At 41.7% G+C, this 21,227-nt stretch overlaps 1 protein-coding gene across 1 annotated transcript in view; it reads left to right on the plus strand.

Annotated features, from left to right (window-relative positions):
• The window catches only part of PRKAA1 (protein kinase AMP-activated catalytic subunit alpha 1), a 38,346-nt gene that overhangs the window by 6,966 nt on the left and 10,153 nt on the right, over positions 1–21,227 (plus strand). The window contains exons 2-4 of the mRNA XM_060236046.1: positions 15,081–15,222; positions 17,572–17,665; positions 19,565–19,709. Of these exons, the coding sequence (XP_060092029.1) occupies positions 15,081–15,222; positions 17,572–17,665; positions 19,565–19,709 (381 nt within the window). The remainder of the gene's footprint in view (positions 1–15,080; positions 15,223–17,571; positions 17,666–19,564; positions 19,710–21,227) is intronic.

Below are 21,227 nucleotides of genomic sequence, written 5' to 3' on the forward strand. Positions count from 1 at the left end.
AGATGGTTATCATATCACGTGATTGCTCTCTTTAAGTATTTGAAAGGCTGTCACTTAGAGGAGGGCAGGGAGCTGCTCCTCTTGGCAGCAGAGGAGAGGACTCGCAATAATAAAGGCAGGAAGGTACCAGCCGGATATTAGGAAAAACTTTTTTCAGGTTTTTTTTTTACAGTATAGTGGAATCAGCTACTTAAGGAGGTGGTGAGCTCCCCCTCACTGGCAGTCTTTAAGCAGTGACTTGTCAGGGATGCTCTAGGCCGATCCTGGGGGTGTGATTAGACAGCCTGAATCGACCCTTTCCAACTCTGTGATTCTATGATTCATCTGGCTAAACCACCCATCTGGCTAAACCACCCATGCTGTCCTCCCCCCCTCCCCCAATGGTGTTTTGCTATCATAGTTGAAAACATGCTGGATTAGAATGTTTGTTTCATAAAATTGCAAATCCTGGCCTTGGCAAACCTAGAATGTTGACCTGAGTCAACAGTACCACTGTGTGCTGTGTGTCTTGAATCAGATTCCGCTTGTCCTTTGTTGTTGGAAGCAATACGCGTGCTCTGACATTACTGTTTTCTTTTAAAATCATTCTGTATAACTGTTAGACTTTTGTTGAAAGAGGGTTGTGTTGTGAAGGCTCGGTGCCAGGCAAAACTTATCATGGAGAGCTTCAAAAGTTAGGATTTCAGAGTGTGGTTTCTGTGAGTGTGATAGCAGGGAGTTCTGGGAATGAAATGCAAGGACATCATTTTGTCTTTTGAAATTTAAAATACGCTATACTGCTGAAGACTGGCAGTACATAATAATGTGAGAAGAGCCCTGCTAGAACAGATCAGTGGTCCATCTGGACCAGCAACCTGTCTCACACAGTGGCCAACCAGTTCCTCTGGAGGTTCAGCAGCAGGGCATAGAGGCTGAGGCCCTCCACTTGTCCCCTCCTGGAACTGGTATTCAGAGGCTGTCTACCTCTGAACATGACGAGTCACCATGGTTTGAAGTGTTCGAAGTAAAATTGGGGAGTTGGAATGTTTAGTGTTGGGGGAAAACATAAACATTGTGGGAATTTCAGAAACTTGGTGGAATGAGGAGAATCAGTGGGACATGGTGATTCCTGGATATAAATTATATCAGAAGGATAGGGAGGAAAGGGTTGGAGTTGGGGTGGCTCTGTATGTAAGAGAGGGTATACAGTCCAGTAAGACTGAGGTCAGAGAATTAGATTCCCTTCTAGAAATGTTTTGGGTTGAAATAGAGGGACCAAAAGGAAATTTAACTATGTGAGTTTGTTATCGCCCACCAAATCAAAAGATAGAGGATGATTATAATATGATGGAAGGATTAAAGATAGTGGCCTAACGTAAAAACTGTGTCATAATAGGTGATTTTAACTGCCTGCAAATCGTTTGGGTCAATATGTGTTCTGGTCAAGAGAAAGAGATTGAGTTTCTAGACGCTCTCAATGACTGTGCTATGGAGCTGATGGTCACAGAACCTACCAGGGGTGGGGCGATCCTGGATTTGGTCCTCTAAGTAATGCCCAAGACCTGGTGAGAGATGTAAAAGTGATTGCACTGCTTGGGAGCAGTGACCATAAAGTTATTGATTTCACCATTTGTATAAACAGGGAGTTGCCCCAAAAGACCAGCACACCAACTTTTAACTTTAAAAGGGAAAAATTCTCTGAGATGAGGAAGCATGTGAAGATAATAAGGCCTTCTGGAGAATCATTTCAGGTAATCTAAAAAACAATTCTGTTACTGACCCAAATATCTCTGAGCAAACATGGGTTGATTACTTCTCTAACATTTTTGCTGCCCCATGTGTATCCCCTCCTATCTTAGCAAACCCCTCAGTTACTGATATGCCGGTCTGGCCTCCAGTAACTCTAGAGGAAATCAGTGAGTTATTGAAGGATTTAAAAGCGGGTAAAGCACCTGGCCCTGATGGCCTTCCCGCTGAGGTATTCACAAAGTTTGCCGATTGGTGGCTCTTGCCCCTTGCAAAATTGTTCTCTTTTATCGATCTGCATGGCTCCATCCCTGACTCTTGGCTTGACTCTATAATTATCCCAATATACAAAAAGGGGGGGTTGGAGTTACCAGAAAACTTCCGCCCCATTAGTTTATTATCTATAGTGGGCAAATTGTATGCAAAACATTTAGAACTCCGATTAACTGACTGGATGCGCCTAGGCAACATCATAGGTCCTGAACAGATTGGCTTCTCCAAAGGCAAATCTGCTATGGATCACTGCTGCACTCTGGCCTTCCTTGCTGAAAAATATATGCATACCGGGTCAAAAAAATTATATGCTGCCTTCATCGATTTGAAGGGTGCTTTTGATTCAATAGATAGAGCCCAACTATGGATCAAGCTTGGTTACCTGGGAATGGACCCTCGTTTGCTGTTTCTCTTGAGGAAACTTCATTCTAATACCTTTTGCCAAGTGAAATTTTCTTCTAGCAGTGACTTGACTAGTAAAATCCCAGTGTTAAAGGGGGTAAAACAAGGTTGTGTGCTGGCCCCACATCTTTTTAATTTATTTTTAACTGACCTGGCACAATTTTTGACCCCTATCAATGGTCATCCGCCTAAACTTGCAGGCCGAGCGGTCCCCTTATTACTTTATGCCGATGACACTACCATCCTCTCTTGTACAAGAGTGGGCCTGCAAAGGTATTTGAACGCCTTTTATGACTACTGTAATTGTAATTCACTTACTATCAATTATACCAAATCTAAAGTAGTTGTCTTTTCAAATTGCTGGGGCCCACAGAGATGGTTTATTGGCAATTCAACAATCGAGCAAACAAAAAAATTTAAATACTTGGGGATCACTTTTAACCACAAGTTAAGCTGGGTTTCACATCGTAACAACACCATCAACTTGGCTAAGTGTTCAGCTGCTCAAATTAAACAGTTTTTCTTTGCAAGGGGCAACCAATTAGTTCCAGCAGCTATTAAAGTATTCAAAGCCAAAACGCTTGCCCAAATCCTCTATGGTATCCCTATATGGATCTCAGCTTTTACCAGGAAAGTGGAGGGCATTCAAGCCTCATTCTTTAGACAAATTCTTGGTTTGCCAAAATGTGTGTCCTACTTTGCTCTCTGCTCTGAAGTGGGTCAGTCTTTGGTGGAGACAAAAGCCTGGATTGCAGTGTTTAAATTCTGGCTCAAAATTCATTTTAGAACAGATCCCAACAGCCTTCTTGATTGTATGAAAAGAGACCCATATATTTCGTCCTGGACAGCAGTGCTTCTGTCTAAACTCAATCAATTGGGGTTAGAGGTAGATGATTTTTCTACCTCTGAAGAGTCATATATCTTCAGATGTATTAAACTGAGACTGTGGGAATTGGAGGAAACGAAATTACGGCCAACTCTCCCTTATACTTGCTCTCCAGCTTCCTTAGGTCTTTATGCTTTTTGTGGCAAAATGCCCAATTATCTATCAGACCTAACCACTCCAAGTCATCGCAGGGCATTTATGTTGGCCAGACTAAACGCGTTTCCCTCCAAAGTTTTACAAGGGAGATATCAGCGAGTCCCTTTAGCCGACAGACTTTGCTCCTGTGGAGCGAATACCCCTGACTCAATCCAGCATATATTGCTTGATTGTTCTTTTTACCATAACCTCCGTAAAGATTTATTTGGCAAGCTTTCTTTTTCTCCAGATTTGTCTATTCTGCCACCCTGTTATTATTTATTGAGTGATACTGAGGGGGTGGTTAGTGAGGCTGTGGCAAAATTTCTGGCTGACATCCTTAAATTTAATTCTGAGCATGTTTGAATGTATCTGTAAGCTCGGTTTTATTTTGATTTTATCTCCAATGTTTAAATTTTTATATTCTGTGTATTTTTATCTGAATCTATTATGCCATTAAAGGTTTGGTATGGTATGGTATAAACAGGGAGTTGCCCCAAAAGACCAGCACACCAACTTTTAACTTTAAAAGGGAAAAATTCTCTGAGATGAGGAAGCATGTGAAGAGGAAACAGAAAGGAAAGGTAAATGCAGTCAAAACCCTTGGGGAAGCTTGGAGGCTATTTAAAACTACAATCCTAGAAGCACAGATAAAATGTATACCACAAGTTAGGAAAGGCACAGATAGGTATAAGAAAAAGCCTGCATGGTTAACAAACAAAGTTACGGAGGCTGTAAAAGGTAAGAAGGATTCCTTTAAGCGGTAGAAAGCTAGTCCAAGTGAGATTAATAAAAGGGAACACAGGCTGTGGCAAATCAAATGCAAGACTGTGATCAGGCAGGCAAAAAGGGACCATGAGGAGCATATTGCAAAAAACATAAAGACCAACCATAAAAATTTCTTCAAATATATTAGAAGCAGGAAACCAGCCAGGGAGGCAGTGGGGCCCTTGGATGACCAAGGGGTAAAAGGATTACTTACGGAGGATAAGGAAATGACTGAGAAACTGAATGCATTTTTTGCCTCCGTCTTCACTGTGGAAGATGAGAAGTGTTTGCCCGCTCCAGAACCGCTAATTTTGGAAGGGGTGTTAAAGACCTGAGTCAGACTGAGATGACAAGAGAGGAAGTCGTACAACTGATAGACAAATTAAAAACTAATAAGTCACCAGGTCCAAACGGCATACATCCAAGAGTTCTGAAAGAACTCAAAGGTGAATTTGTGGATCTCCTGACAAAATATGTAATCTTTCATTGAAATCTGCCTCCGTTCCTGAGGACTGGAAGGTAGCAAATGTCACTACCATCTTTAAAAAGGGTTCCAGAGGAGATCCTAGAAATTACATGCTGGTCAGTCTGACTTCAATACGGGAAAGTTGGTAGAAATCATTATCAAAGACAGAATGAGTAGGCACGTTGATGAACACAAGTTATTGAGGAAGACTCAGCATGGGTTCTATAAGGGAAGATCTTGCCTCACTAACCTGTTACATTTCTTTGAGGGGGTGAACAAACATGTGGACAAAGGGAACCAAATAGATGTTGTTTACCTTGACTTCCAGAAAGCTTTTGATAAGGTTCCTCATCAAAGGCTCCTTAGTAAGCTCAAGAGTCATGGTGTAAAAGGACAAGTCCCTTTGTGGATCAAAAACTGGCTAATTAATAGGAAACAGAGTGAGTATAAATGGGCAGTCTTCGCAGTGGAAGACGGTAAGCAGTGGGGTGACGCAGGGCTCAGTACTGGATCCCATGCTCTTTAACTTGTTCATAAATGATTTGGAGTTGGGAGTAAGCAGTGAAATGGCTAAGTTTGCAGATGACACTAAATTGTTCAGGGTGGAGGTTTCCGGGCTACGTCACCTTGAGCTCAGCAGGGTCCGCAGGTTCTCCTGCCTGCGGCCCCTCTGAATCAGGCAGGTGGAGGGGTGTCACGGATGTGACACCCCCAAAGAGACCCTGAAGGGGTCTCCTTTCGGCATAGGGCTTTTACAGCAAGACAGGGGCACAGTGGCAGCTGTTCCTGTTCTCCATGTATGCCCCGAAGCTCCCCCCATCGTTATTGCCAATACAGCAAAAAGAGATGAACGCCCAACTGCTTGCTTCTCTTCTTTTCAGTAAGCTTTTGATCTAGTTTTGATCTAGTTGGGTATGGAACTCTTAATAAGAACAGATATGTGATTTTTTAAAGGTTAAGTGAGATTTTGGGGTTATATTAAGTTTTTTCTAGAGCAATAGGGATATAAGAGTTGGATTAATTGTTAAAAAGGCAGACAGCACAATTATTTTGTAATCTGGCAGATTTGCTTTCAATATGCTTCCCTGGAGAAACTGTTTATATTGAGATAGACAAATAACTATGTTGTATTTTTTTTTAGCTTGTTAAGGATAAAGATATGAATTTTATGTGCTTATTTTAATGAGGATATTGTTAAACTAACAAATTAGTCGGTGCTTTCAACATGGTTAAGCTAAACCAGCCAGTTTTGTGTTGAGATTGTTCTGACTTTTTATACTCATTTGTGTTGAAGAAGAATCGTTTAGACTTGTATTGCAAGTTATAGTTCCATTAAAAAAAATTATAATGAAAGACAAAGATGGTAAAATATATGGAGAACTTTATACTTGCAGGTAGAATGAATTGGATATTTTATTTGGAGGAAGAATGATAACTGATATATTTGTATTTTTCTTTGTTTCTGTTTTTCCCATTCTATATATGCCCTTCCCCCTTTTTATGTATCTATGCTTCTTCTTTTTGTAGTTAAAATCAATAAAAATTATAAAATCATAAATTGTTCAGGGTGGTAAGAACCAGTGAGGATTGTGAGGCACTCCAAAGGGATCTGTTGAGGCTGGGTGAGTGGGTGTCAACGTGGCAGATGAGGTTCATTGTGGACAAGAGTAAAGTAATGCACATTGGGGCCAAAAATCCCAGCTACAAATACAGGTTGATGGGGTGTGAACTGGCAGAGACTGATCAAGAGAGAGATATTGGGGTCGTGGTAGATAACTCACTGAAAATGTCAAGACAGTGTGCGATTGCCATAAAAAAGGCCAACGCCATGCTGGGAATTATTAGGAAGGGAATTGAAAACAAATCAGCCAGTATCATAATGCCCCTGTATAAATCGATGGTGCGGTCTCATTTGGAATACTGTGTACAATTCTGGTCACTGCACCTCAAAAAGGATATTATAGCATTGGAAAAAGTGCAGAAAAGGGCAACTAGAATGATTAAAGGTTTGGAACACTTTCCTTATAAAGAAAGGTTAAAACGCTTGGGGCTCTTTAGCTTGGAGAAACGTCAGCTGCGGGGTGACATGATAGAGGTTTATAAGATTATGCATGGGATGGAGAAAGTATAGGAAGAAGTACTTTTCTCCCTTTCTCGCAATACAAGAACTCGTGGGCATTCAATGAAATTGCTGAGCAGTCGGGTTAGAACGGATAAAAGGAAGTACTTCTTCACCCAAAGGGTGATTAACATGTGGAATTCACTGCTACAGGACGTGGTGGCGGCTACAAGCATAGCCAGCTTCAAGAGGGGAGCAAAATATGGAGCAGAGGTCCATCAGTGGCTATTAGCCACAGCATATTATTGGAACTATCTGGGGCAGTGATGCTCTGTATTCTTGGTGCTTGGGTGGGGGGCAAAGTGGAAGGGCTTCTAGCCGCACTTGTGAACCTCCTTTTTTTGCCACTATGTGACACAGAGTGTTGGACTGGATGGGACTTGGCCTGACCCAACATAACTTCTCTTATGTTCTTATGGTTAGCAGCCACTGATAAACCCATCTTCCAGATCATTAATTCCCTAATTCTTTTGTGGCAGAATGTGCTTCCCCATTTCCACCCTGCCCTCCTAAGGAGGGGCTTTTCTCCTACTCTCAGGATAGCCCACCACTATCACCCACCTTGCACTCCCAGCAAGTTCACAGGCTTTGCCATAGGGTCTCCCACTGTCCAGCACCTGGTCATCATAGGGCCAGATTGCTGCCTCAGTTGCCCTTGGAGGAATAGCCGTTTGCCAACCACCTGCCTTCCCCCTGGGTCCCATCTTCATATAATATGTTTGAGAAGTCTATGTGATACAGAGAACCACTGCCAGTTATAAAGTATTTATTAAAAGAAAATGTTAGAAGCATACTTTTATCACAACGCCAGATCTGAGCAAGGAAGACAAAAGGAACTGGTAAACCGCCCTGCAAATTCTCTGTCCCTCCCACTATACATGCCCTAACTGATGTTAAAATAAGAGAGGCTCTTTTAGTTTAGCTGTTCTAGTTCTCTACAGAGTTAGCATTACCTTAAAGCTTTTCCCCAGGCAACTGCATGGTCAGCATGACTGCCTTAGGAATTAAGGGTCCTGTGTTCTCTCACTTCCTGAGCATCCCAAAGAAAGAGACCACCTTATTCTTGCAAGGATATTTTATTATCTCTGTTTCCCCCCTCCCATTTGGCCCAGTCAGGCCAGGTCAGAAAAGCATTTCCTCCAGCCCCTTCCTGGAGAATATTCTTGGAGAATATCTAGCATTCCAGTTTTCCAAATCTCTGTTCCTTGCTAGGAGAGGGCTTGACCCACCCCATTATCTCTAGCAAAAACTATTAACATTTATTCAAATAAGATGGAAAGGCTTTGCATGGACTTCCCTAGACTATTCCCAGCCTAGGGGAAGGGAGGGGGGGAAGAAAAGTACAGATGAACTACAAATAAAAGAGAGTAGTTGTGACAATACCAAGTAGAGGTTAGCTGCTTGCCAGCCTCCCAAGAAAATAAATGCATTTTGTCAGATTTTTATTCAGCTTTGTGTAATAGTCTTGCCCACTAACCTGCATCCAGTAAAATGTCTCCAAATGAGCAGAGAGTTAGGAAGGCTATGCAAACAGGCAAACATTCTTTTCTTTCTTTCAAGCCATCTGGGTCCCTCCAACGATCACTATAGAGATTTTTGAGCAGGCAAGGTGGGCCTGTTTAAGAAATGTGAATTCATAACTTCTGAAGGTGTGACACTGCTTGGAAAGTAAGTTTTCAGACATGATATGAATATTTTCTAACTAGTTTTGATAAGCGTGCCATTTTTTCCCTGGCTCAACTCTGCAAGCTGCTTAACAGGAAGCAAGGAGAAGTGGTTCTTTTTCTTCCTTCCCACAGAAACCTAGGCAATGGTGTGAACCCTTTAAACTTGCTTTGCACTCCACAATTGAGTTGGCAAGGTAAAGCACCCAGCATGCAATCTTTCATCCATAGATATTGGCCAGAGTCTGGGACTCTGAATTTTTTTTGTGCTTCCTGGAGGTGTTGGTAAATTTCGGATTAAAAGGCTGTGTCTTGGCAAATTGGCCAGGTTGGCTGATTTGGAGCTGGCTTAAATTAGAAAACAGTGTAACCCTATTGTTCGGTTTAAACAAAATGTCAGGAGTCCTCCTTGCAAAGGTGAAGACAAAATTTAGGTCACTGGTAACAAAAGCAACTAGGTGCAGAGAGATGTTTTTTTTTCCTTTTGAAAGCCAGAGCTCTATGAAAACTAACGTTCAGGGATCGAATCTGCTTAGGAATTTCTAAGGGAAAATTTCCTCTTGTGTATCTGAATATTTAGACGAGGCTTTGGCATTGCAACTTTATCAGTTTGATTGTTAACATTTCTAGCTTACCCTTCCGTCGGGGAGCAGAGGGTGAGGTTGTATTTGCTTAACAGCAAAGCTTTTTGGAAGACGTGTGCATTTTTATCCAACGGTCATGAAGGGAATGTGTGACGCAGCCCAAACTACATGCCCTGCCTATCTTTACAGGTCTTTCCACCCACCTCTTTACCCATGATATCCTCCATTTGGCCTGTTGCAGTTGCTAGTGGTGGATGAATTCCGTGTAAATAACAGACAGCAGATACAGACCTGTAAAATTTGTATAAAAAGACATGGCCTGAAGATGGAGGTTTGGCAAATTGGCTCCGGATTTGATTAATCTTTGTCCGTTATCGGTAGAGATCTTTGATAGTGAATAGAAAGCTGCATTTGCGCACTTGATTTGCCAGTATCCATTTGGCTTGCCGTTGGTCTTTTTCTATTATTTCCTTCATTTGGGAGAAGTTCTTTTTGGAAGAAGCTCTAGTGCCTTTTTAGAGGCTCCTTGATCAAGTTGTTTTGTTTCATTAGCATTTGTTTATGCCATGCTGGTTTCCTTTTGACCATGCCTTAAAAAAAAAAAACAACCCTCTGTGTTCTGGGATTCAGATAGTTAATTTAGATCAAGGGTCCCTAGCCATCTTTGAACCTATGGGCTTTGGAATTCTGACACCCAGTAGTGGGTGAAACCACAAAACGGCTGCTTCAGGAAGTGGAAAGGAAAGGAAAGGTCCCCTGTGCAAGCACCACTGGAGCAAACCACAAAATGGAAGTGAGATTGGGCATAATTCTAACAGTAACTCTACAGTGAGCAATGTTTCATTTAACAGGCTGCCTTTTAAATGAACATATTGTTTAAACATATTGTTTTTGCGTACGCACAGCTTACTTTCAGTGAAGATCTGAATGCTGTGGAAGTGGCTGCTACCGAAAGAACATCTTCGTCTGATGACCCAATCAGATTGACAGTGGCCAGGCAGAAGCCCACTGGCTCTGCCCACTTTCTAAAAACACTGGTGGCACCAGGAAAGCTGGCCGGGGGTCCCATAGTGCCTGTGGGTACTAAGTTTAGGTGATCTGAGTGCCTTATGCAGGCTCTGAAAATGTCAGAGATCTAAAACCTCTGGGGAGATCAGAATTCAAATCTACACAGTTTCATGGCTGAGTGGTGATGGTGGGAGATTGAGTGGGTCCCCCAGATTCTCGTCTGATATTCTAATCACAACACCATTCTGGTTCTTTCTTAGATAAACCTCTGCTATAATGTGTGTGGCGATGCAAGGTTCTAGAGACTTTTTAGTTCTTGGTCAGACAAAAACTGCAAGCATGACCCCCAGATAAACGAATACCTTCTGCATGTCTTCTCAAAGGAAAAAAAAATTGAATTGGTTGTTCCAGGTTGATTGTAGAGTCAATGTTTCAACTTTTAAAAAATGGCCACAATATCTATTGAGATCATGGGATTATGGTGTTACCTGACACCACCACCCCTTACACTAGGCATTTCGAGAAGAAAAGGCTGAGGGGAGAGAGCAGCAACCAGGGGGAAGGGGAAAGAAGCAGAGATGGGAGGGTTGAAGTGGAAAGAGAAAAACAGAGGCCAGGGCTTTTTTTTGAGCAGGAATGCACAAGAATGCAGTTCTGGCTGGCTGGGTGTCAGAGAGTGTGGCCTAATATGCCAATGAGTTCCTGTTGGGGTTTTTCTACAAAAAAAAGCCCTGGCAGAAGCTATAACAGGATGAGTGGGGATGGACCGAAAAGGCAGCATTGACTGGAATGTTTGGTGGGGCTAAAGTGATAAGGGCGGGGGAGGGGGGAGAGAGGGTATATGAACCAATGAAGAGGAAGAAGGGGTTGTTTTATACCCCAGGTGGTCTTTTTAAAAGGTAAGTGACAGGTGCTGTACTTCAGGGACATTGTTTACAAATAAGGGATGCAATACTTTTTTACATGGACAGAGCTGTAGACAGGATTGCCAGGTTCCCTCCTCCCCCCCCCCCCCGCCACTAATGGGGGATAGAGGGGTTGGGTGCCATATCTAAATTGGGAAACCTCTGGAGATTTGGAGATGGAGGCTGGGGAGGAGAGGGACTTAAGTGCCTTAGAATCCACCCTCCAAAGCATCCATTTTCTCCAGGGGAATTAATTGAAGTGTGGAGCTGCATTTCCAGGGGATTCTCAGGTCTCACCTGGAGGCTGGCATCCCTAGCTGTAGACCCACAAAAGTATGCATTCTGTCAAGAGAAGTGTGACTGGGGAGAAGGATTTCGCCCCATAGTATCCAGAGCAGAGCCTGTCCTTTAATCTTTTCCCAAGTGTGTTTACAGATAGCTTTTTCATATTGCTTTTTATATGTCATTTTGCATAGAGGAAGATTTTATATCAGAGGTGTTGACTCAAAATATTTAACAGTATGGCATTGGTATCTGGTTACATAGAAGCCCAATTTAAGATATGACATAAGGCCTTAAAGAGAATAAAATATGGTACCCCTGGTTAACAATTGTATTTTTTTTAAAAAAAAACTTAAAAGCTGTAAAATGGCATATCAACAACAAACAAAACATACAAAAATAATCCTCAGATTATTAAAATCTATCCTCTCAGTTTAAATCCCTGCTAGAGTATTTGAGAAAACAAGGATTTGTTTCTGCATTATCTAAAAGTAAAAACAGCTGGCCTGGATAATTTATTTAAGGGTTCTGATAATGAGGATACTGTGGCTGAAAAAGTCCTGTTTTGCAGTTGGAGTTAATTTGTTTTACTTTGGTGCTTCTACAACATGTGAATATTTTAGTATTTTTTCTTCATCTCAGTTGGATTTTTGTTATCGAAATATGCATCAGTTCTGTTAGAAGCTGGTGTCTTAGAAACTCACAACAAAATTACAAGCACGCTGTTTTTGCAGCAAAGCAAAGTGTGCCAAAGGTGAACTGAAATCTTAGTAAAACTTAACTGGGAAGGTGATGTGTCTTGCAGAAACAGCTCCTGGGTTGTCTAGCTTGCTTCCTTATGTGGAGATGAGTGCACTGTAAATTATTAAAAGAACCAGAGTTCTGGAAAGGTTGCAGCGTCATCTCTCCTTATGCCAACTGTAGTAAAATGGCCTTGATGTTTTTGAGTTTCACCAGACTCCTGAGCAAGCAAAACAAGTGTTCAGAATATTCAACAAAATAGTCTAGACTCTAGAGTTCAGGTTTTGTAATGACTAGGGCATTGTTTTATCTGGAAATCGCTAAGATCACCTTACAGTGATGTTCTGTATTGTTAAATTTTCTTGTGCATACTGAAATGGAAGCACAACCTTGTGGCTCCCCTCCCCCCCCCAGCTCGAACAGATTTTATATCTCATCCTTAATATCTAATTTGTAATATAGTTTCTGAGCTAGTTTCCAACTTCTCAAATGTGTAGCTTTTTTGCTTCTCTTTAATTAGTCATCAGATTTTTTTAAAAAACAGTATAAATGTTACCGTGTTTGGATTTGTTGGGTAGTTTTTCATTTCTTGTGTTGTTGCTTCTTTCATATGGCTGAATGGAACTTCCCTTTTGTATCACATTTTAAGTGTTTTTGTAGTTGAATGCGTGTCACCTCTCTGCTTTGTAACCACGTATTGTGTGGCTTATCCAGTTATGTCTAGAAACTTGAATTTGTCTTGCTGTTTTGAAATTGAAGTCGCTGCCTCTGCTGCCTTCTCCCTCTCTCCCCCCCCCCCCCCCCCCCGCTTCCGTCCTTCCATTCACTCGATAAACTTTTTTCCACTGGTATAATAATGAGTTTCTGGGTTCATAAATCCACATTTCCCCAAAGGTTAATAACAGCATTCTTTTTTCTCAGCTGTTTTCCATGACTGTTTCTGTTGAATGATAATTGCTCTAAGACAGAATGTTCCTTGAGAAACAGAGCTTTTGTACTTAATACATAAAATGCATGCTGGCAGGTTTTCAGGTATAATTCGGTTTCTTTATTCTGTAAACTAGTAGTGGCAAGTAAACATTTTTAATTTATGTGGCTTGAGATGTCCATGTGAAATCCAAAAAAGCACTCAAAGAAAACGCAGCTTGAGTGAAGCCTTTTTAATACTTGATGCAATAAAGTAACTCTTGGGAGGCCTGAAGAAATTGTGGGAACAAGATGTGTGGAATGTCCATTGAGGGTGGGGGGGGAAGGGGAATACAGGCGCTCCATGTTAATCTCTGCTTTCCAATTTGCCTGGCAGTTTCTACGTGAAGGAACTGGGTTAGCTGTTGGCGTCTGTCCTTCTTTTGCTACAAAATGGCTGTACAGTTGGATCTGAGGCATCAATAAGTAGGATCATCCACCAATATGATAAAAAAAAAAAAGAATCAGTATAAAAGTATTTACCGTATTTTACTTCACTTACACTCTGCCTTTCTGCCCAGTGGAGGGACCCGAAGCATTCTCTTCTCCATTTTATCCTCGGAAGAACCCTGTGAGGTAGGTTAGGCTGAGAGTGTATGCCTGGCCCAAGGGCACCCAGAAAACTTCCATAGCAGAGTGGGGATTTGAACCTGGGTCTCCCAGATCCTAGTCTGTTACTTTAAACACTATACAGTGTGCTTTTGTGATTTTTGTCCTCCCGTTTAGCCAGTGATGGAAGCAGAATATTTTCCAGAAAAAAATATAGGTCTGGATCCCACTGAGTATTTCCACTGGCTGTCTGGAAGTGCAGTTTTGTTGCCTCTCCTATTATAGCCTCAGATGCACCCCTCATGCTGTTTCTTGGGGACAAGGGACCCCTCAAAGACAGCATGAGGTGGGGAGATAATGGTGGAATTGGAGGACTGGTAAATATCTCCCCTCTTCTGTCCCACACAGGATCAGTAGAATTTCTTCTGAAAAATATCCCCCCGCTTTTGTGGAAAATACTCCATGTGTAAGAATGCGTTGTTCTGTAACATTATTTTTTAAAAAATATAGTGCCAGTCAAATTTGGGAGGTATTCTTTGAAATTAACTTTTTTTCAGGCAATTACCCTTCTGAAGCACATGCTTTGTTGAAATATATATACCCCACCTTTCCACTTAGCTAATGGCAATTTACAGTAATAATTAAAGCATTGCCGATCAAAATTGAAATAAAATGATAAACCTCAAAATAACAAACAAAAAATAACAAACCATACAGATACCATAAATGCTATTTATTTTATCATGCATTTCAGTTCACCTATTTCTGTTTTCTTGATAAAACTTTTGAGTTGTATGCAGTGCATTGCAAATATTCCATGCTAGTTTAAAGTTTCACTTCTTTAATGTAAATAAAACATTCCAGGTAGGATCTCTGTCAGTCTAGGGCATGGGTACGTTTTTCTTAAGAATTTGAGCAGACTTCAGAGGAGGGTAGAAGACCGGAGGGCCTGGCATGACTTTGTCCATGGGGTCGCAAAGAGTCGGACTCGACTGTGCGACTGAACAACAACAAACATTTTTCCAAGTCAGTATTTTCCAGAGCATTTACATCATTGAGGGTAACAGCCAGAAGCATGGAAACCACCTGTTTGAAGATAAACTAAATTGTTGATAAGTAACTAAGTAATATTCTCACCTACCTCATTTTGATGCATCACTAGTGTTAACTGCTGGCTGATTTGTGATTCGAGCATCTGGGTGTTAGTGCCATATTTCTACTTAGTAATAAAGGCATAAGTTGTATAAGGTTGTGTCTACTTAGTAATAAAGGCATAAGTTGTGTCAAGTTGTGTCTACTTAGTAATAAAGGCATAAGTTGTGTCAAGTTGTGACTACTTAGTAATAAAGGCAGAAGTTGTGTCAAGTTGTGTCTACTTAGTAATAAAGGCAGAAGTTGTATCAAGTTGTGTCTACTTAGTAATAAATGCAGAAGTTGTGTCATGTAGTACCCAAAGTCACTTGGCTCTATTTGTGAGAAGTTGCCCTGAAATAAAATATTTATAATATTACAGTAATTGACAAATGAGAGCGCCTCACTGAAAGACTTCTTGGGATTTGGTTCTGGTCCCGTTTCAAAACAACAATTTTTCAATCCTTTTATTGCAGTCGGCAAACATGAGCTCACCGGCCATAAAGTTGCAGTGAAAATCTTGAACAGGCAGAAGATTCGCAGCCTCGACGTGGTGGGAAAAATCCGCAGAGAGATTCAGAATCTGAAGCTTTTTCGGCATCCACACATAATCAAGCTGTAAGTTCACAGGACGTTTCTGTCCCTCAGTAATCTCCTGTTGCATGTGAATCTGAGCTTTCCTATTCGAACACTAAAATAAGTGCTGGCAGTTTTGATGCTCTTTCTTCCATATGCTATAAAGCAGTAATGGAAAGCAGCCATCTATAACTCTCATGGAGCCAATGTAATTGGGAAGGCACTTTGCTGAAAGGTAGCTTGTGAAAGGGTACTGTCTTCTAAGAAGCTTTCGGAGGATGGAAAATAACTTCTTGTGAGGCCTGTGGGAAACCATGGGAGACATAACTAAGACTGGAGTCATGAAGAATGTCATCAGCCCTTGGCAAGCAGCTGAATGGTCATCCATTGCTTCAGCATTCAGTGCTTTCCACACAATTGTTGACTGCCCAGTGCCCACTTCTCTTGTAGCTATTGTTGCTGTTAGGAGCAAGCCACCATAAAGTCTGTCCTGTATTCTTTTTCTGACTGTGGAAAATGCAATATAGTCCCATTACAGCTGCGCTTGTAAAGGGCACACAGTCCTTTTGTAGTTGGAGAGCAGAATTTTGGGTACAGTCACCACTGCATTGTCCTGTGTCTTCAGTCATACAGATGTAAAAGGTATTGCTCTTTCTCAGGGGATTTTTTTGTAAACAAAAAATCAGTAACTCTGCTATGGGTATCTTTAAAGTTACCCATAGCACTTCCTCACCTGCCCCCTCCTCCCAGCTTCAGAGTGTTGTGGCAGTTTACAAACCCTTTTAGAAGACTTGGAGTGGCTCCAAGAATGATACTGAAATAATTGAGGGGGGCAGAAGCTCTGGTAGTTCTAAGAATAGGTAATGTCAGAGAAGAGGAGCAAACAGGAAGAATTCGGAATGAGACGGCCACACCTTTGAATGCATGAGGCTGCCTAGTATGAAGCAGCCAATACCACCACTGTTCTGTCAAGGTCCATAACGTCTGCTCTGACTGGCTGTTGGCTCTCCAGGGTCTCAGTTGGAGGTGTTTCATATGGCCTGCTAGTTGATCCAGTTAAGTGGAGGTGCCAGGAAAAGAGGGGGCCTTCAGCATTCAAAGTTGATGCTCTACTATTGAGCCACAGCTCCCTCCCATTAACATATACCGTATTTTTCGGACCATAAGGCGCTCCGGTCCATAGGACGCACCTTCCTCCTGGGGGGCGATCTGCTGCCTCTGCCTCCGATCCCGACGCTTCCCCCGCGCCTGCCTGCCTGGCTCCAGCTTCTTCCAGCAAGCGCTGGGATCGCTCCACGCTGCCCCCTCCGCAAACCCAGTGCTTTGCGAGCGCCGGCTGCGGAGAGGGCAGCGTGCTTCCTCCATGCCTGTCTGCCTGGCTTCAGCTCTGATGCTTAAAGCAAGCGCTGGGATCGCTCCCTCCGCCCTCCGATCTCAGTGCTTGCTTTAAGCATCAGAGCTGAAGCCAGGCAGACAGGCACGGAGGAAGCACGCTGCCCCCTCCACAGCCGGCGCCCCCCTCGAGGAAGGTACCTTCGCTCCATAAGACGCACACACTTTTCTCCCCACTTTTTTTGGGGGGGGGGGAAGTGCGTCTTATGGTCCGAAAAATATGTAATTATGTAAAATGTTTGGTTGCTGGTTAGTATCATCTTAAGATAGTTTAAGAAACTATAAATGTTCTGGTTTGGAATCCATTAAGCAATCAGGTTATAAGTCTTGTTTTGAGCTAGTTGCATTCTGCCTCCGTGCCCTGGCTTTATTATGCTGGGTGTGGACAGGTGGAAAAGAGAAATTTGTAGTGGGGATCCCTCTCCTGTCTGTAATTAAAGGACAATAGGCAATATTGGCAAGATTTATGTTCTTGTTAAAGCATTAGGTCTCATTTCCATGATGGGGAAACTGAAGCTGAAACTGAAGTTTTAATGATAAATCATTAAATTAAGGATTAGGGACTTTATATTGCCAAATAGTCAATTTCTAATTCAGATGGCACTGAAACTCCCAGAACTCTCACATACTCATTAAAATGAGCATGTTCATTTGCATGTATAAATGCCTGTTCATATGTCAGTGGTGGAATGTACCACCTTTGAAGATTCTCATCCAGATTCTTTTGGTCCTAGGCGCTGCGACCACTTTCGGCCTAATTGTTTGGGGTCATAATGAAATTAATAGAGACCAGATACAGCTGCTGAGCCTAATCCTGAGCCCACAGACTGAGAATCCCATGGATATTTATTTGGTTATAAGTCCTAAATGAGCCTTCCAAACACACATTTGTGTGGCTGGATTGCATATCTGTGTACTGTCCTTAATTAAAAGTGCTGCTTCGTTTCATATGGTGTGCAAGTGTATACCTTGAGTTAAATAATGTATTGTCTTTCTCAGCTACCAGGTCATCAGCACACCATCTGACATTTTCATGGTGATGGAATATGTTTCAGGAGGTGAATTGTTTGACTACATCTGCAAAAATGGAAGGGTAAGACTCTACAGACTCTACAGTAAGACTCTATATATGCTGTTTTATAGTTTTTGATGAGCTTTTTGCATGTGGCTGTCAATCTGTTACAATGAAACATGGAGGGCTGATTTGAACAAAAATCCTATCCATAAGAGTAGAGTTGTAGGAGAGAACCAAACTCTTCTAACCTTACCCCTGTCTCTTCCATGAGAAACTGCAGTTTGTAATTTTTTTGCTTAAAGGAGCAGGTGATGTTGTATGAGTTGATTTCTCCCATATTATGCTGCTCACACACATAAATAGCCCATAGTAGCAGTGTTTTGCACAAGCCAGTTTTCAGTGTCTTGTCAGAAATGTATATGAGAAGTGCAGTTGTCTCTAGAGCATGTAGATAACACAAGGATTTCAGTTTTTATTAGCACAAATTTGAAATATGATGCCTAATGCGTTCATGTAGCATGTCTTTCTCAGCTGGGTTTTTTTTCTGAGAAGAGCATCCTTAGTCATTTTGTTATTATAAACAGTAAATTACTCACAGTACTAATCTTTGGCATGATATGTCAGTTTGTATTTTTGCTTTTCTCACATTCCACCGGAAGCTGATGGATAGCTACAAAACAATGAGCAATGGGTCAGAAATGGCAGCATTTCCATGTACTACCAGTTGTATTTGATCCTACACAATAGTATTATAGGCTTCTTCTTTTTCTAACTTTTCTGTTTAAATTGTTTGGAGACCAGATGCCTGTTTTTAAAGACCTTGAAGCAAAGGCACTTAGGTTGTAATTTTAACTAACTTATACCTTCAGGGTTTTGGTTTGGTATGGAGTCTCATGTGTGTGTCTTCTCCAGTGCATCTGTGGAGCTCCTGTAAGAGCAAGGGCTGCTCTGTTGATTACACTAGTGGAGAATCTGCAAACACTATCTCCATTGTAAATACAGAAGTCCAGGGTTATATGAGAGTTCAGGATATTATCTGAGGCACACATGAATCCAAGGTCTAATTTTAGTACAATGAGCAGTGAAATGCTTAATGATGATTTTTATTGGACCAGAGATTCTTAGCTTTTTTTTTTTTTTTTTTGGAACTCATAAATTGGGGGTGAGGGAGTTTAGCCAAAGCTTCAGCAGTGTGCTGCCTGGTGAAATATACTCTCTAAATAAAGTGAGCAGGTATTTAAAGCTGTTTTTAAATCTCTAAACAGCTGCCTGCTGTTTAGAAGACGATAATGATATTGGATTTATATCCCGCCCTCCGCTCTGAATTTCAGAGTCTCAGAGCGGCTTACAATCTCCTAATATTCCTCCCCCACAACAGACACCCTATGAAGTGGGTGGGGCTGAGAGGGTTCTCACAGCAGCTGCCCTTTCAAGGACAACCTCTGCCAGAGCTATGGCTGACCCAAGGCCATCCCAGCAGGTGCAAGTGGAGGAGTGGGGAATCAAACCTGGTTCTCCCAGATAAGAGTCCACACACTTAACCACTACACCAAACTGGCTCTCAGTTTAGGGTACTGATGTTATGAGCAGGGACATCAATTGATCCAGGTTTTTCTGCACCTAATAAGTAGGCATGGACATGTTTCTGCTGGGTAAGGGTGTTTGTGGTTTTCAACCATCCCCCCCCCCCCCATCATACCTAGTATTGTTCCAAGGTGGCCCCTTCATCCAGCGTCCAACATTTGAGGAAGGTTGCTGTGGTCAGCAGTGGAAGGGGAGACAGCAGGAAAGTTCTGTTACACAAGTAGAACTCTTCTAATAGTTGTTGAACACAAACCCAAAGGTAATCCTTTGCATTTCTATTGTATTCGGTCATTCATATGACTTCAGAATATCCTCATGTTATGTCCCAAAAGATTGGAAATACCCCTATGAAGAGTGTATGTTTAACACTCTGTTCTCATCCTCTGTTGTTAGCTTGATGAAAAGGAAAGCAGACGTCTTTTCCAGCAAATCCTTTCCGGTGTGGATTATTGCCACAGGCACATGGTAGTTCATAGAGATTTGAAACCTGAAAATGTGCTGCTTGATGCTCACATGAATGCCAAGATCGCTGATTTTGGTAGGTTTCCTTGAAGCATGATTTTATTTACCTCATAATGAAACAGAATCCTCCCCCCCCCCTTGGTACAAGAGGTTATTTTTCCTGAATTTGGAATTGTGTCACTGTTGCATTATCATGATTACCATTGTTTCTTCACTTTCAGTGTATCTCTCTTTTACACATTTGTCGGCTTTTTGTAGATGTGGAGTAGAGAAATTGTTTCTGTGTTCATCCAATACTCACTCTCTTTTATAAACTCTTTAGTATAAAATGCTGTAATAAAAGGTGAATAAAATGCACAGTTGAAACACATTCTGTCTTTTTATGTAGTACTGCTCCGACTTGATTTTTGCTTGATCCTGCTTCCCCTGTTCTGCGCTGTGTATATTGAGTGAAAGCTAATACCACAATCGGCTTTAATCAAGTTTGTTGGCAGCTTATAGCCTTATCCTTGGCATATTTCTTAGAACTGTGTCCCAGTGGGACGTGCTTCTAGGTAACAGTGCAAAAGATTGAAGTTTAGTCTTCATTACCTCATTCTAGAAGAGCAAAACAACACACAGCCTCAAGGTTATGATGACAAAATTACTAATATTGCAACAAATAACAGTACATAAAGAGAACAAGTCCCTTGATGAAAAATTATGAAATGTCAATATCCAGTATCCAAACGGACTTGATACTGATTCCAGTAGATGCGAAAGTCTCACACATTGTTGAAGTTGGAATTCTTCAGAACAGGTCATCGACTTCTGCCACATCTGTTTAAATCCTTTGTCAACATGGGATATTCCACAGTACTTATATAGAATACAGTTTGCAATATTCAAACATTATACACAGGGACCAACCAGTCTCCACAAAAAGCTTCTCTCAATTAGGGCACACGCTCCTATCGGCTCAAGGCCGGTAGGATTGAAACATGTGTGGCAGAAGTTGACAACCTGTTCTGGGGAATTCCAACTTCAACTACATATGAGACTTGAATGCCTTCACATCTACTAGAATCAGTATCAAGTCTGTTTGGATACTGGATATTTTCATAATTTTTCATCAAGGGACTTGTTCTCTTTATGTACTGTTATTTGTTGCAATATTAGTAATTTTGTCATCATAACCTCGAGGTTGTGTTTTGTTTTGCAATTCTATGGTGACTTCTCTCTTTGTTTAATCATTCAAGAAGAGGGCTGGATCCTTCACTGTAAGGTGGGTTAGATCCAGCAGCCTGTGAACATAAGGATCGCTGACCTTTTCCTTGTTGACCTTCCCCCAGCAGATCTTTTCCAATGCTGGAAAAGTGGATTCCTGAGGTCATAGGATGGACTAATAGCCATGTGAGTCAGGTAGGCTACATTAAGGAATGGAAATGGAATAGAATCATCCAGTCCTCCCTCTTCCATTCAAACACCTCTGATGAGGAAATAAGGGTGATTTCACTCCCTCTTTGGTGCAGCCTGAAGAACCATGTCCCATTGGTTAGTGGTCCCTGTGAGACCCTAGGAAGGAACTGCTGTGGTAGAAGGAAACCAGAGAAAG

The sequence above is a fragment of the Heteronotia binoei genome, chromosome 4, assembly GCF_032191835.1.
Source record: "Heteronotia binoei isolate CCM8104 ecotype False Entrance Well chromosome 4, APGP_CSIRO_Hbin_v1, whole genome shotgun sequence".
NCBI classification, from domain to species: domain Eukaryota; kingdom Metazoa; phylum Chordata; class Lepidosauria; order Squamata; family Gekkonidae; genus Heteronotia; species Heteronotia binoei.